Source organism: Electrophorus electricus, chromosome 1 (assembly GCF_041902795.1).
Source record: "Electrophorus electricus isolate QZ-2024a chromosome 1, ASM4190279v1, whole genome shotgun sequence".
NCBI lineage: Eukaryota > Metazoa > Chordata > Actinopteri > Gymnotiformes > Gymnotidae > Electrophorus > Electrophorus electricus.
Window position 1 is genome coordinate 29,937,453 of NC_137497.1, and position 16,994 is coordinate 29,954,446.

The following is a 16,994-nucleotide window of genomic DNA, read 5'->3' on the forward strand; positions in this document are numbered from 1 at the left end:
TTTTGCAGCATTGTAATTGTTTTATATATATAATGACTATCCATTACAGACCATAAGGTTCCTTTTTTTTGTAAGAAGATACAATTAACCACTGGTAGAGACTGAGGATCAAACTTGTCCAAACAGGATTGTAATATAAGCATTCACATGGGGTTTTGTCACAATGTCCTTCACCATAGTATTTTTGCATTTTTCTTATTGCTGTTTTATGTTACATTAATAAATTATACATATATTTACATTTCTACTGTGAATCTTTTAAAGGGGGGCATGCCCATTGTAATGTCTCGTTTGTTTGGCCTAGGCCAAAAACTATTTTTGTGTTGGTTTTACTCTCATTTACCATTTTCAGCTTTGGAAACAAAATGACTTTGTTGCATTTGGTGTTGATATCATTATGGTAGGCTTTAGTGGATGTACTAGTGTATATGTTAACAAATAGATGCACACCACCAGCTGTCCTAAATCTTTGTGTTAAATATTTTACAGTGATACAAATGACCTAGATCCCTTCTAAAGTTCCAGTTATTACTGGCAACTATACCTTTGTCTTTAATTGCAAACCTGTCTTAATTGATTGGTATTAATCCTTATGAGAGAAAATCCAACCAGAAATGAAATATATTGGTTTAAAGTGAAAGTAATGAATGATGTACTGTACATTTTTAGTGCTGAGAACCAGTCTGTATAAACCATTTGAACTGGACATTTTTTCAAGGCATTGTCTTCTGTAAAAATTGCATTGTGTGAAAATCAAAATTACTCTAAGCCTGTTTAGAATGGTGCATGTATTGGTCATAACGGGCCATGTGGATGAGCTTATGACTTCATACGTGTGAAAAAAGAAAGGAAAATAGATTTCTGGGATTTTATATTCTTATTGTTTTTTTATCAACTGTTGTATCACATCATAAATGTATTCTATATGTTGTAAACGTTCACATATTTCATATATAAAATAGTATTCAGTTAATAAAGTAAGAACATTTGCAATTAGCTCAGTCATTCTTACTAGTTCGTATACTCTCTATTATACTCAGAAATAAAAAAATAATATCATAGCATACCATGGAATGTGATCTTTTATGCATAATCAGGAGTTGGCAAAGAACTAAAACTTCTCATATACCCCACATTTAGGCACAAGCGTACTCCTACTCAATGTTTGCCAGAACATCCAGTGTGTGTCTGCTGTTTGGTCAAAACCAAATCAGTCCTGAAAGAGGCCCCGTCAGCTGTCTTCTGAACATTACAGCAGCGATCAGAATGCTGAGCAGTTTTACAGTAACAAAGAAAAAAATACTAACATAAATGCTTGTTTGGTTTATTTATGAAAAGTTTGGAAAAGGATGTGGTCGAAAGCTGTCTTTTTTAAGGCTCTTTAGGACTTATTGAGGATTCGCCACAGAGAACCGGACATGTAGTATGGTCTCAGCATGGTGCCCTCATTACGCTCCAGATCCTCCACTAGAGGAGACAAAAACATTACAGTGGAAGTGAAAACAATGTAGTCCTGTTGATTGGAATATATAGTAGCTTAAGACTGAAGTGTGAGCTAATAATGTTTTTTTTAATTCTACTCTCTCTGCAGTAAAGGGACTGGACAATGCAAGCTTTCAACTGTGTGTGCCCAGTGTCATGAACTGGTGGAATGAGTGTGTGTGTGTGTGTGTGTGTGCGTGTGTGTGTGTGTGTGTGTGTGTGTAGCTTACAGAAGCAGAGAAAAAGGGTGTCCACACACATGCTGTACACACTGAAGAAGCCCTGAGCGATCAAGTAAGCTCCCGCCATCACCGTCTAAAAAAACAGCAGTAGTAGATTTACACGCTGGGCCGTCAGTACTATAACAGGCACTGCTCTACAGAATAAATGTGTAAATCCTGGTTATTTACAAAGTGACTTTACAATTGCTGTCATTAAACCCTTTGGTATCTAAAGAAAGAACCATTTATACAGTGTACTGAATATGCTGATGTTTTGATCTCACACAGAAGCAAGTGTCAGCACTTGAGTTTGTTCTGAGGTTATCCGACAGTGGAGGCAATACATACGATAACGGGCAACCAGTAGTAATGCAGCAGCTGAATCTGGAAATTGTCATCTGGCAGCCTGATTCTCCCAGAGAAGAAGAAGAAAGCCAGCAGACCTTACAGGGAATGTAGAAAACCCCCAGGATTACCTTTTAAAGTGTGTTGTACCTTTTAAATGTGATGAAGTGTAGTATGGGTAACATACACATGACTTCACACTGTATTTCTCACCCACTAATCCGACCACCAGCACTTTGCCGGAAAACAGCAGTGTGTCTGTAACACAGTCCAACACCACCACCCTGTGGACAGAGGGACATGGTCAAGGAGAGCGTGCTAAACTTGAGCTAGAACAATTGGTACTCATATTAAAAATATGTATACAAATTATTTTCACATGAGTATGTACTGATAAATTCCTCCATTTAATATTTTTGCCTTCAAAACAAGGAAATGGAAGTAATTTGTTCCACAACAGCAACATTAAATCATTCATATTCACACACAACCCCATACGTTCAATAATATGTACGAAACATCTCCTGTCTGAGGACTTACCGGTTAATATTTCTCCTCAAGAGCATATAAGCATTCTTGCCAGACACATGGAAATTGTTTCCATGTATAGCAATCTGTATATTATCAACCACAAACAGCATGTTGAGTCAGATTGTACACTCAGTAAATTTCACTAGTCATATGGACACAATTACATACTTTGATGCTATTACCACAAAGTGAAAAAAAACCATATCATACTAATATACACCATACAGTTTTTCATTTAGTTTTTATCTAATACTCATACTAACGCTAGACAACCGATCACTGAAGACACATAAAAACAGTTATTTCAGCATCGATCATTTTTTTGTGTGCAGCTGGATATGAGACACACCATGATATAGGTGTTTCTGTGGAAGAACTTGAGGAATTTATCCAGGAACCAAAAGCAGCATTTGAGGGACATCATCACAAACTGACAACAGAAATTCCGGCAGTCTGTGGAGTAGACAATTGTGTCACACTACAGTTACAGACAGGAGAAAGCAGGACTAAGGTCATGAAGGTTTTATATATATTGTTACCTCTGAACCTATGGTCAAGATATTCCAGAAACATCCGAGGGACCTGGAATATGGTAAGGATGACAGCACCCAATGCTAAAGAGCCGACATGACACCTTGAAAAAAAGCAGTTTAGTAGACTTTAGAGGTGGGGAGCAGTTAGGACTCTGTACTAGGTTAGTAGTCACCAAACCAAGGGAATGTACTTTCGGGTGTGGCTGATATCAAAGCAATCGGAGCGGAGCAGGGATGAAACACGAGTGCTATGTACCCTAGTGTCCGGATGAAGGCTTGTAAGAGAGGGTACGGGGGAATGTCTGCTGGTTTACTGAAGGCCCAGTAGAAGGATGCGAAGGTACCGGCTAGTGTACACTGGCCCAGGGCGATGATGAAGTTCACGCACCAGAGGAAAGCCAGCAAATTATAGATCTGCAGGTAGGGTGCGATCCTTGAGAACAAGTCCGTGTCATCGTATTTAAAAAACACACAGCGCACAGATGGACAATCAGGATGGAGAGAAGCACTGAATTCCTGAAAAGAAACAAGAAGAAGACAACAACAACAGTATAAATAAAAGGAAAGAGATGTGAAATGAATCATTACCACATAAGGCTATTGGAACATGTCAGTAATCTGAATGCGTCTAAAATAAGTCAGTGTGAAGTATGAATATCATATGAAAATCATATACATTCACCATATTATGTCTGTATGAAGCTGCAAATAGCAAAATGTGAATGTTATACTATATATTTGAAAGGGAACAATATTACAGCTTGGATATATAGTGTGTGGGTGTGTGTAGGCGACTGACCTTGGGAATGCAAATCTCAGAGCCTGTGATAGAACTACAGTTGGCTATGGAGGAGTTGAGAGCAGCGACATGGTATACAGGAGCACCTGATGTGGCCAAATACCTGAGGGCAGTAATGGTCAAGGACACAGCCTAACACACACACTCTACACACAAAATACTGACACAAGCACATTTTCAACAACAAACTACCAATACAATCCAAGCTACAGCACTAATTCAGTGGCGAGGACAGATATACAGTTACTGCCTTGCTTTGTTAGCAGGAAGTGAAGGTAGGTGAGAAGAGGAAGTGGCAGAGGATACAGGCTAGTGATTCCCCAGTAGGCCATGCTTATCACCACCAGCAGGAACGTCACCAAGGGGTAAGCCAGTGTGGTCGTCACACAACTCACCGCCCTACACACAGCACAGAGCACAAAAGGCCTCATGTAGCCTTAAGAGCACAAGAGAGCCTTTATACAGGCTGCCCCCGCGAAGTGGCTTTATATGAGTAATAATGTAGGAATGCCGAGACTGCACTGATTTGAAGAAAAATGTTAATGGGTTTCTTGTATCCAAGGTGATTTTCTGTTTATAAACAACAGCAACAACAACAAAAACAAGAAGGACATAGCAGATGGTTGACATTTGTTTAAAGAAATGCTGGCAATGGATATATTTACTACCGCCTATGTGTCTCAAGGCCTAAAAAGCTCTACCTGTTGGACTCTTTGATCAGTGCCAATGCAACAGATATTCTCCTCCCCCGATGTGTCAGGAAGAGTAAAATTACGAATTCCAAAAGACACAGGCTCACCACTGCCACATAAACACAAACACACAAAAATCATTCACATACAGCAACAGTATAAACCAAAGCCATGCATCCATTCTTAGAAAAATTCCTTTCTTTACAACATGTTTGTTTCTACTTTATATACTGTCAATACATGTCTTGTGAGAAAATCTGATAGCCCTTACAGAAGAACAGCCACGTCTCTTTCACTTGAAGGTAGACAGAGAATTCTGAATTATAAGTAATGTCACCGAGGGTGAGTTTGGAGTGTCTGTAGTGGTTATATTCCCGGTAACAGTAGTAGATACCTGAGAAAGACAGAGTAGACAGCTTACATCCTCATTCACTAATCTAACCCCCTGCAATTTGTCTTTAAAATTAAGGGTCCCATGCAGAGTTCATACACTATAGGGCAGCAAATCAGTGCCAGTCATAGAACCATCCACAGTAATTTGGTATTTTCCTTGTTTCAGTGCAGCAGGAGACCATTCATGAAGGGCTTAATTATTACCCAGTGAGCTGGTCGCTAATGGCAGGTATGTTAAAACATGTATTGTACAGGCTTACCATACGCTCCAGCTACGAGCACTCCCACGATGAGAGCCAACAGTAGCACGAACATCAGATATCTCATAAGCAGGAGGAACATGAGGCTAACAACCATAGCAACCACCAGACCTCTGAGAGAGAGAGAGAGAGAGAGAGAGAGAGAGAAAAATATTTACTTAAAATGCATACAGAAAGTTTCAAATTTGTTGTGTATTACTCATCTTAAAATTGATTTAACTATTTTTCCTCATCAATCTAGATAAAATACTCCTCAACAAGAAAACAAACATTGGTTTTTATAATGTTTTGTACATTTATTTAAAATAAAAGTCTGAAATACTGCATTAACATACATATTGAGGTCTGTTGTTAAGACACTTTTTATTGAGCTCTGTTGAATCCTACTTCTATCAATGGTCCCTGTAATTTTTTTTAAACTTCATTAGGGTTCACCTGTGCTTCACTGAATTGACTGAACATAATCAGGGAAGGCAGAAATCTGTCTGTTTATGGACTCACAGTTCATAGTGTCTGAGTGAAAGCCAAGTCATGAAGTTCAGAGAATTGTGTCAAGAATTGTGTCAAGACACAGATCAGGGGAAGGTTACAAGAAATATTCTGCAGCTTGGAAACTGCCCAAGATCACAGTAGCTTCCATCATTCTCCAATAGAAGAAGTTTGAAACCACAAACAGTCTCCCTAGATCTCGCTGGCCAGTATTATATGTAGTATTGTATTGCATATAGTATTGTATTCTATGCAGATTGATGAAGGAAAATCAACTGAAATCTTTCTGTATATATATATATACACACACACACACACACACACACACACACACACACACACACACACACACACACACAGAGACACACACACACACACACACACTATACAATGTCTGGGTGTAATACAATCTTGTATAAAACTAACTTACATTAATATCCAATACCATGATGTAGCAAAATCCTCAAAAATCCGTAACCCCACTGACTTAAAGTTGAATCCTGAAACAAGAGAGCTGCAAGCAAAAAATACTGGTCAGCAAAAGCAGCTTATAGATCAATACCAACCATCCATGCATATGTGTGTGTGAGTGTGTGTGAAGGATTACTCCATAGCACTCTTTATGTGCTTGACTGTTTCATCTACGGAAGCGAATCCAGGGAGAGAGAAGTCTGGAGGAACGTCCTGTAGTTCAAAGCTAGGCAGGCATTTCCCTAGTGCTGAGGGGAGAGAGACACAGAGAAACAGAAAAATAATATGACTGTAAAAATGAAACCTACTGACTTATGATGGCGGTAAATGCACAGTCCTGGTGGTTTGGTTATGTTTTAGTGCATAGCATAGTAAAACTGTTACAAAACAGGATGGACAAATAGACAGGTAGTTGTAAAGGTAATCCTGCTGTCTGTACCTGGTTTACTTGGGGTGTAGAAATACGGACAAAGCTCTTGATTGAGGATGTCTTGAACACTCTGTAGTAGAAATGCATGTGAAAATCTCATTAACATACTGAATCCTATGTATGTGTGATTGGCTTAACCAATGAATTAATTCCATCTACTTGGAACAAAGGGTTGCATATTGCAAAGACTTCTGATATGACAGATTCTGTTCTGTCAAGGGGGTGGTGAGGATTTATTTGCCAGCGATAAAGTTGGTTACATTGCTCATTTGCAGTGTGAGGTTTTACCATTGTGGTTTGGGCAAGGTCAAGTCTAGGATCACAATACTGCTGCTGAAAGAAGTCTTTAGGTAGGGCATCTGGGGCATACGCCTCTGGGGGCAACTTCCAGAACTCCGAAGGGCATTTTTTAACACAGACCTGCAAGCCAATGCACAAACACACAGAGTGAAGGAGATCTTATTTGAGCAGCTAAACACAGTGTTGCTTTTCATATTTATATCTACACTTCATTGTTCATTGCATGATACAGAAAAAGGCTCCTAAGCCAAGCAACAAAAAGATACCCAAGCCCCCAGACTTACAAACTTGCATTCACATACTACATAATAAACTGTTTTGTAATAAATGAGTCTCATGTGCAGATTTCTAATAGGCTACATTCAAACGTGTTCAGCCTCTGTACAATTTCAACAGGAAATCTTTGTGGAAATCTCACTTGAGTGGTTGGACACTGGAGACCCTCTAGAGTGGCATCCATTTCTGTGGTTGCTCTGGCACACTTCAGAACGTCAAAGTAGAGGACATTTGGTTTGTCACTGAAACACAAGAGGATGCTGGAAACAAATGCAGCTTGACACATGAATATTAGCCAATTAAAGAAACTATTTTTATTCAGTTTTTTGAGCATGTGTATCAGGCTTCAGTGGTGTAGTCACACCATTACTCCCCTAAATGTTCTTTCTTCTAGGGTGAGTTTGATTGGGGTAAACAATAAACTCCGTAGTGTTGTGACACTCCTAGACCTGAGTTTGGACCCTTTGTTTTAGAGGCAATCATTAAACATGTGTGATTTGATTGGGTCCACTTGTTGCTGTGAATTGCCAATCATGAAAATATTTAACCTAAAATCTAACCCATCTTGCACTGTTGCTCTTTAATGTATCCACATGATTTGAACCTGCACAGCTCCACTGTAATGCTAGTTCTACTCATTTGAGAGAATATTGACAGTGTTCCTTACATACTGAGTGTGCTGTTTTGGTATTCCTGTGAAGACATAAATACTAATCCAGTATGTGAGGGACTTACAAATTGACTCCAGATCCACAGAACATCCCAGTGGAATTCCGGGGCAACAGGACATGACGAGGGTCTCCATACAACAAAGCTGTGTTAGAACCTCTGTTAGAAGGATATCTCACAAGCCATACATGTGTAAAAGACCTTTCTTATAAGCCCAGAATAATCATTTTTCCATGAAAGTGTAGTTGGAAATGTTTCTTACCCAGGATGCCAATAAGCATATAGCTGACAATGGCAGCCACAAAAGCCATACAGCAGATAATGTCTGTACAACTCCTGAAGAAAAACAAGAAGTATTGCTACACACTTGTATCATTTCAATTATGTAATAAAGTTATTTAGCTAAGTCAAATGACTTTCAAATAAGTTTTAGTAGATCTATGGCCTTCATATATTTCTTGTATAGAGCTAATAACAGACATTCTGTGATCCATGATGTGTGTGCTTTAAATAGTTTACTAAAGTCAACTGATATGAAGGAGTAAATGGGAGGAACATTGAGAGATTTAAGGACTCACCTCTTGCTAACTGGTCCCCTGAAAAAAGGCTCATATGGGAAAGGTTCCCCTGAGAACATAGAATATAATGAGTTTAAACCTATGAAAAACATACATTCAGTCAGGTGTGTCTGAACTTTTGACTGGTACTCTATATTTTGTCTAACACATTTTATATACAGTTACATATTTTTATGACACCTTCTGTACACATATGCTTTTGATCTGATACATAGTTACAGATCGTACACTACATGAATGTTTTTAATATGAAATAGACCTAGCAAGTATGTAAGAGCTATTATAATTTTAACATGAAATGTACATGATAGTTTTGTACAATGTTTATTTGTTAACCATTGCATATGGCGTATGGGATTCTCATAAAATCTTTGGCATATGGATGGATATATCTGAAAAAACAAACAAACAAACAAAAAAAAAACACCTCACCATTATAATGCGGTTTCCTGACCATCGTACTCTTCCTCCTTGCACTTTCGATCACACAGAGTCCGCAATGTGTAATGTTACAGTAAAAAATATTCTTACATATGATACTCTGTTCTTATGACGCACACATTCCAGGTTATGGACACATTGTGACGTGTGAAGTCACAGCACGTTCTCATTCTCAGCTCATCAACAAAGGCATCTTGGTCGCGAGCACCTGCCTTCCATGCTGTGCGATGCTCACACTCTGCTTGCTATGTCATGCGTCGGATATTTAGGCCTATACGCTTAAACTGTCCAAGGTTACTGTGCTTTTAACGTACTAAAAAAAGCTAAACAAATAATAAAATAATCTTTACATAATAATGTAACCTTAGGCTTGTCACCAAGATATAACCTGAGGCTAAATGACACGCACCCCGTCCCCTCCCAAAACTACGTCTATGCGACTGACAAATAATTTTTTGACAATTCTGAAAAAAACTTTAAAGTCTGTAATGTATGCCAGAATAAATGAATGCTCCCAACTCCAATTTTTATCAGGAAGGACATGGACCCTGATTGATTGTTTATTTGAGATAAATAAAAGTCTGCAGTCAGTCTGCGCTTAAAAGAAGACTCTCCCGCCCCCAATCGAGTAACACTTTTAGTACATTTTACCGTCATTCATCGTCGAATCACAGGACGATCGCCGTGTGATTCGTCTGTTCGTCTGTCACTCAGAGCTGATCCATTTCTACGTGTGTTATTGATGAATTTGTGTGTCAATCTGTGTGAAACTAAACAATAAACAATCATGAAATCATTACGGCGTTCCCTTCACGTCGGATACATTTCCAAAAATGTTGTAAAACAAGTTTACAGCTGCTGAAGTTGCAGCAGTTTTGGAAAATAGCGGCGAAGGTAACGGAGCTTTAGAGCCTGAGGGTTTGATCCCTTTGATGAAGAAGAATACAAAAATAAAAGATATCGATGGCTAAATTTATATGATTTTACAATGTTGCTAACGAAACAACAGTGGATTAAGATAGCTACTATATATACTGCTTCTGTGAAAAATTAATGAAATTGATTTCTGATACACTTAGCACAGTAAAAATAATACAGTAAAGTACAGTGGGAAAACAAATCACACACACACACACACACACACACACACACACACACACACACACACACACATATATATATATATATATATATATATATATATATATATATATATATATATATATAATTATTGTCAAAGGCAACAAAGAAAGTAATGCTTTCTGAAATTAACTTAAATTTCTTCTTTCATTCCAACAGATGAGAGGTTATTTTAGCCTTTGACTGAAGATAAGGCACATGCACTACACAAATTTTACTTCCTCAGCTCTAGTATATTTGTAGAGAAAGACAAAGAGAGAGTGTGTGTTTGTGTGTATGCATGTGTGTATCTGTCTCACATCTGTGGCCCTTTCATGCTCGGCAATCGGGCCTTCTACCAGAGGTCTGGAAGTTTTAGCTTTGCTGCTCCCAGGTTTGCACTCTTGTGGACTGAGATTGACAATGTCATTCTTGAGATCTGTTGAAGCTACTCCTCGAGCTTAGGAGTCACTGCCCCAGGTTCCCCTATCACCACTGGGACAACCTTGATGCTAACCCTCCACATTCTCTCTTCTTTCAGTCCCTGGTATTTTTGCAATTTCTCATATTGCTTCCTTTAGATGTTTCTATCACCACTACTGTTTTCTCTATCTTGTCCACTGTCTCAAGCATGACTACTGCAACAGCATATACCAGTTTCTTGGTTCCAGTTACACTGGTTACTGGTAATGTGCATATTGCAGCTTCATATCTGTTAGCACACTGTCTGATGACAACCAGTGACATCACTCGTCAACTTTCTGGAATTTCCAGAGCGACATTTTTGGGGTTTTTCCTTCAATTTACTTCAGTGAACATGTTATTTTAGTTTTAATTTACATGTGCTTTTATTGTAGTATCTAAGATAATGTGAACTCTTTAGGGAGGTCTATTAGGTGGTGCTTGGCCTTTAAACCTATGACAACAAAGGAGACATTCTTATTTTTGTGACATGCTTTAAGATCTCGCCTATGGTAACTTTACCCTGGTAGAAGTATTCTTTCGACTTTTTCAGCCATCAGCAGTAAGTCGTAGTCAGTGTCTCATTGACAGTCTTTGTGCTGCCTGTACAGGATGAAGCCCAATGACTTGCTAGAAGAGGTGCAGCTGCCTGTCCAACATTTTTCCTTCCGGAGCCCCGTCCTAAGCTCCGCCCCCACACTTCCAGAGGTGGCTGCAGAGCACAGCCAATCCAAGGACAGTTCCAAGTCCAATGTGTGAACAGCACACGCTTACACAGTGCCACTTTCGTACCCGTCCCGTTTGCTTCCATCTGGGACGACCGCAAATATTTAGCCAAATCACTTGAACCACTCTTCATTAAAAACATCAAATATAAAAGACAAATGCTCAGTACTGTCCAGACCCAACAAGTGCCTGACATATTCATTATCTAAAAATCCAGTGGACAAGCAAAAAAATTAGAATGCCAAATCTGAAGTGCCAAAATGTGCCTCTTACCTGCTGTCACATACTGTCAGTATGTATTAGGACCAGAAATCTTGTATACTGTTTGCTTAATTGAATCTCATGTGAAGTCCCTTGTAGCCAAACTAACATTTGGACACAGCAAATTCAACACTAACTGCCCTGATTCTTTTATACGTTTAGATTTTTTAATTATTATTATTATTTTTTTGACATGTTTCAGTTAAAGACATGTTTCATTGAAAGAAAAAAAAATAATGTAGAAAGCAACTACGTTGGAACTACATCTCAAGAATTCGAAGATGTCTACACAAAGTCCTACTCAAATGCTTTACAGTGTTGCCAAATATACACTGCTTTGATTTTCACTGATATTTTGAACATCAGTGACCAAAGGCAGTTACTGTGGGACCAAAATCATACTGTGTACTGTGGCATTTTATGTATGTTGTCCATAATCTGTATTTAATTTTGTTTTGGTGTCAGTTATGGCCAGAGAAATCCAAAACCCAGTTCCTTTCACTGACCTCTGCAGAATACCTCTGTGTGTAAGTCTGGTGAAGAGATGTTGAAATGAGGTGTGGTGTAATCCAGATAGTAAATGGAGAATCTAGAAAAGCACAATAGTTGGTTAGGTAGCACATTTTAGCACATTTTTTCTTGTAAATATTGATGAAGTATCACTGGAAAGGTCTTCAAACTGGAACAGAGCCCTAGCATTCCCCAATTCAGTTTCAGTGGTTCAAGGGAACAACCAACCGGCTCTTGTTATTTAGTTCTACACCTTGTTTACATCTGAAATTTACATCAAGGTTCTTAAACGTGGCTCTCTATTTTGGATTCTGTTCATTTTAGGTGAACTGATCAGAAGGGAAACACCTTTATGCTGGGTAAAATTTTAAAATTGTGTTACATGCTGGAAATTAAAGTTCACATCCATATCCAAGTTATAAATACAATTCACAAGCTGAAGCTAACTATATCTTAGTGCACAGTATAACTAGCCACAGTGATATTAACTATTTTAATTCTTTCAAAACAGATGAATATATGGCTTTGTTCTTATAATTCAGTTTCTACCTTATTGTCATTTAAAATAACCATTGATATTGCTGACAATTTGTTTTTTTTTGCAGCATTGAAATTGTTTTATATATATAATGACTATCAATTACAGACCACAAGGTTCCTTTTTTTTTTAAATAAGAAGATACAATTAACCACTGGTAGAGACTGAGGATCAAACTTGTCCAAACAGGATTGTAATATTAGCATTCACAAGGTGTTTTGTCACAATGTCCTTCACCATAGTATTTTTGCATTTTTCTCATTGCTGTTTTATGTTACATTAATAAATTAAACATATATTTACATTTCTACTATGAATCTTTTAAAGGTGGGCTGGCCATTGTAATGTCTCGTTTGTTTGGCCTAGGCCAAAAACTATTTTTCTGTTGGTTTTACTCTCATTGAACATTTTCAGCATTGGAAACAAAATGGCTCTGTTGCATTTGGTGTTGATATCATTATGGTAGGCTTTAGTGGATGTACTAGTGTATATGTTAACAAATAGATGCACACCACCAGCTGTCCTAAATCTTTGTGTTAAATATTTTACACTGATACAAATGAGCTAGATCCCTTCTAAAGTTCCAGTTATTACTGGCAACTATACCTTTGTCTTTAATTGCAAACCTGTCTTAATTGATTGGTATTAATCCTTATGAGAGAAAATCCAACCAGAAATGAAATATATTGGTTTAAAGTGAAAGTAATGAATGATGTACTGTACATTTTTAGTGCTGAGAACCAGTCTGTATAAATCATTTGAACTGGACATTTTTTCAAGGCATTGTCTTCTGTAAAAATTGCATTGTGTGAAAATCAAAATTACTCTAAGCCTGTTCAGAATGGTGCATGTATTGGTCATAACGGGCCATGTGGATGAGCTTATGACTTCATACGTGTGAAAAAAGAAAGGAAAACAGATTTCTGGGATTTTATATTCTTATTGTTTTTTTATCAACTGTTGTATCACATCATAAATGTATTCTATATGTTGTAAACGTTCACATATTTCATATATAAAATAGTATTCAGTTAATAAAGTAAGAACATTTGCATTTAGCTCAGTCATTCTTACTAGTTTGTATACTCTCTATTATACTCAGAAATAAAAAAATAATATCGTAGCATACCATGGAATGTGATCTTTTATGCATAATCAGGAGTTAGCAAAGAACTAAAACTTCTCATATACCCCAAATTTAGGCACAAGCGTACTCCTACTCAGTGTTTGCCAGAACATCCAGTGTGTGTCTGCTGTTTGGTCAAAACCAAATCAGTCCTGATAGAGGCCCCGTCAGCTGTCTTCTGAATATTACAGTAGCGATCAGAATGCTGAGCAGTTTTACAGCAACAAACAAAAAAAGACTAACATAAATGCTTGTTTGGTTTATTTATGAAAAGTATGGAAAAGGATGTGGTCGAAAGCTGTCTTTTTTTTAAGGCTCTTTAGGACTTATTGAGGATTCGCCACAGAGACCCGGACATGTAGTATGGTCTCAGCATGGTGCCCTCATTACGCTCCAGATCCTCCACTAGAGGAGACAAAAACATTACAGTGGAAGTGAAAACAATGTAGTCCTGTTGATTGGAATATATAGTAGCTTAAGACTGAAATGTGAGCTAATAATATTTTTTATAATTCTACTCTCTCTGAAGTAAAGGGACTGGACCATGCAAGCTTTCAACTGTGTGTGCCCAGTGTCATGAACTGGTGGAATGAGTAGGTGTGTGTGTGTGTGTGTGTGTGTGTGTGTGTGTGTGTGTGTGTGTGTGTAGCTTACAGAAGCAGAGAAAAAGGGTGTCCACACACATGCTGTACACACTGAAGAAGCCCTGAGCGACCAAGTAAGCTCCCGCCATCACCGTCTAAAAAAACAACAGTAGTAGATTTACACGCTGGGCCGTCAGTACTATAACAGGCACTGCTCTACAGAATAAATGTGTAAATCCTGGTTATTGACAAAGTGACTTTACAAATGCTGTCATTAAACCCTTTGGTATCTAAAGAAAGAACCATTTATTCAGTGTACTGAATATGCTGATGTTTTGATCTCACACAGAAGCAAGTGTCAGCACTTGAGTTTGTTCTGAGGTTATCCGACAGTGGAGGCAATACATACGATAACGGGCAACCAGTAGTAATGCAGCAGCTGAATCTGGAAATTGTCATCTGGCAGCCTGATTCTCCCAGAGAAGAAGAAGAAAGCCAGCAGACCTTACAGGGAATGTAGAAAACCCCCAGAGTTACCTTTTAAAGTGTGTTGTACTTTTTAAATGTGATGAAGTGTAGTATGGGTAACATACACATGACTTCACACTGTATTTCTCACCCACTAATCCGACCACCAGCACCATGCTGAAAAACAGCAGTGTGTCTGTAACACATTCCAACACCACCACCCTGTGGACAGAGGGGCATGGTCAAGGACAGTGTGCTAAACTTGAGCTAGAACAATGAAACACATAAAAATGACTGATCAAAGTAGCCCTTTCTTGGCACTCATATTAAAAATATGTATACAAATTATTTTCACATAAGTATGTACTATTAAATTCCTCCATTTAATGTTTTTATATCCAAATATAATTAGTCAAAATATAACCAGTCAAAATATAATTAGAGATGTCTTGAATTAGCATTATGTCTACTCAATCTAATTAGCGATATCTTGAATTAGCATTATGTCTACTCATACTTTAATTAGAGATATATTGAATTTGCATTATGTCTACTCAAACTGTATTTAGCGATATTTTGAATTAGCATTATGTCTACTCAAACTGTAATTTCAGATGTCTTGAATTAGCATTATGTCTACTCAAACTGTATTTAGAGATATCTTGAATTAGCATTATGTCAAATCACTTGAACCACTCTTCATGAAAAACATCAAATATAAAAGAAAAATGCTCAGTTCTGTCCAGACCCAACAAGTGCCTCACATATTCATTACTTAAAAATCCAGTGGACAAGCAAAAAAATTAAAATGCCAAATCTGAAGTGCCAAAATGTGCCTCTTACCTGCTGTCACATACTGTCAGTATGTAATAGCACCAGAAATCTTGTATACTGTTGGCTTAAGATGCTTGGTAACTGAGGACATGCTATTCTCTTCTGCACATGCCAAGTAACTTATTGGTGTGGTAGTTAAGTAATTTAAAAATGTTTTAGCTTCAAACATGTAATGGAAAGTCTGCGCAGGCCTTTGACATGTTACACAGAGAAATGACAATGATTAATTTGGGAAAATATCAGGAAATATAATTAATATATTACAAAATATAGTAATTTCTATATCCTGAAGTGTGTGGTATCATCTAATTGAATCTAATGTGAAGTCCCTTGTAGCCAAACTAACATATTTGGACACAGCAAATTCAACACTAAGTGCCCTGATTCTTCAATACGTTTAGTTTTTTTTTATTATTATTTTTTTTTACATGTTTCAGTTAAAGACATGTTTCAGTGAAAGAAAAAAAAATAATGTAGAGAGCAACTACGTCAGAACCACATCTCAAGAATTCGAAGCTGTCTACACAAAGTCCTACTCAAATGCTTTACAGTGTTGCCAAATATACACTGCTTTGATTTTCACTGATATTTTGAACATCAGTGACCAATGGCATTTACTGTGGGACCAAAATCAGACTGTGTACTGTGGCATTTTATGTATGTTGTCCATAATCAGTATTTAATTTTGTTTTGGTGTCAGTTATGGCCAGAGAAATCCAAAACCCAGTTCCTTTCACTGACATCTGCAGAATACCTCTGTGTGTAAGTCTGGTGAAGAGATGTTGAAATGAGGTGTGGTGTGATCCAGATAGTAAATGGAGAATCTAGAAAAGCACAATAGTTGGTTAGGTAGCACATTTTAGCACATTTGGATTCTGTTCATTTTAGGTGAACTGATCAGAAGGGAAACACCTTTATGCTGGGTAAAATTTTAAAATTGTGTTACATGCTGGAAATTAAAGTTCACGTCCATATCCAAGTTGTAAATACAATTCACAAGCTGAAGCTAACTATATCTTAGTGCACAGTACAACTAGCCACAGTGATATTAACTATTTGAATTCTTTCAAAACTGATGAATATATGGCTTTCTTCTTATAATTCAGTTTCTACCTTATTGTCATTTAAATTAGCCATTGATATTGCTGACAATTTGTTTTTTTTGCAGCATTGTAATTGTTTTATATATATAATGACTATCCATTACAGACCATAAGGTTCCTTTCTTTTTGTAAGAAGATACAATTAACCACTGGTAGAGACTGAGGATCAAACTTGTCCAAACAGGATTGTAATATAAGCATTCACATGGGGTTTTGTCACAATGTCCTTCACCATAGTATTTTTGCATTTTTCTTATTGCTGTTTTATGTTACATTAATAAATTATACATATATTTACATTTCTACTGTGAATCTTTTAAAGGGGGGCATGCCCATTGTAATGTCTCGTTTGT

The 16,994-nt window shown here is 37.5% G+C and overlaps 1 protein-coding gene across 1 annotated transcript; it reads right to left on the minus strand.

The window, feature by feature from the left end:
* Nucleotides 1–1,381: 1,381 nt before the first annotated feature.
* Nucleotides 1,382–9,571, minus strand: LOC145659527 (choline transporter-like protein 4). The gene is made up of 22 exons (XM_081722384.1): nucleotides 9,562–9,571; nucleotides 8,470–8,518; nucleotides 8,154–8,227; nucleotides 7,958–8,036; nucleotides 7,365–7,464; nucleotides 6,935–7,066; nucleotides 6,656–6,716; nucleotides 6,353–6,464; nucleotides 6,176–6,259; nucleotides 5,257–5,369; nucleotides 4,875–4,997; nucleotides 4,613–4,712; nucleotides 4,218–4,310; nucleotides 3,912–4,014; nucleotides 3,369–3,628; nucleotides 3,119–3,213; nucleotides 2,929–3,032; nucleotides 2,589–2,662; nucleotides 2,262–2,332; nucleotides 2,052–2,146; nucleotides 1,713–1,797; nucleotides 1,382–1,467 (listed from the first exon to the last, which is right to left on the minus strand). The coding sequence occupies exons 1-22, from the start codon at nucleotides 9,569–9,571 to the stop codon at nucleotides 1,382–1,384; spliced, it is 2,103 nt and encodes a 700-aa protein (XP_081578510.1).
* Between the last annotated feature and the right edge of the window lie 7,423 nt (nucleotides 9,572–16,994).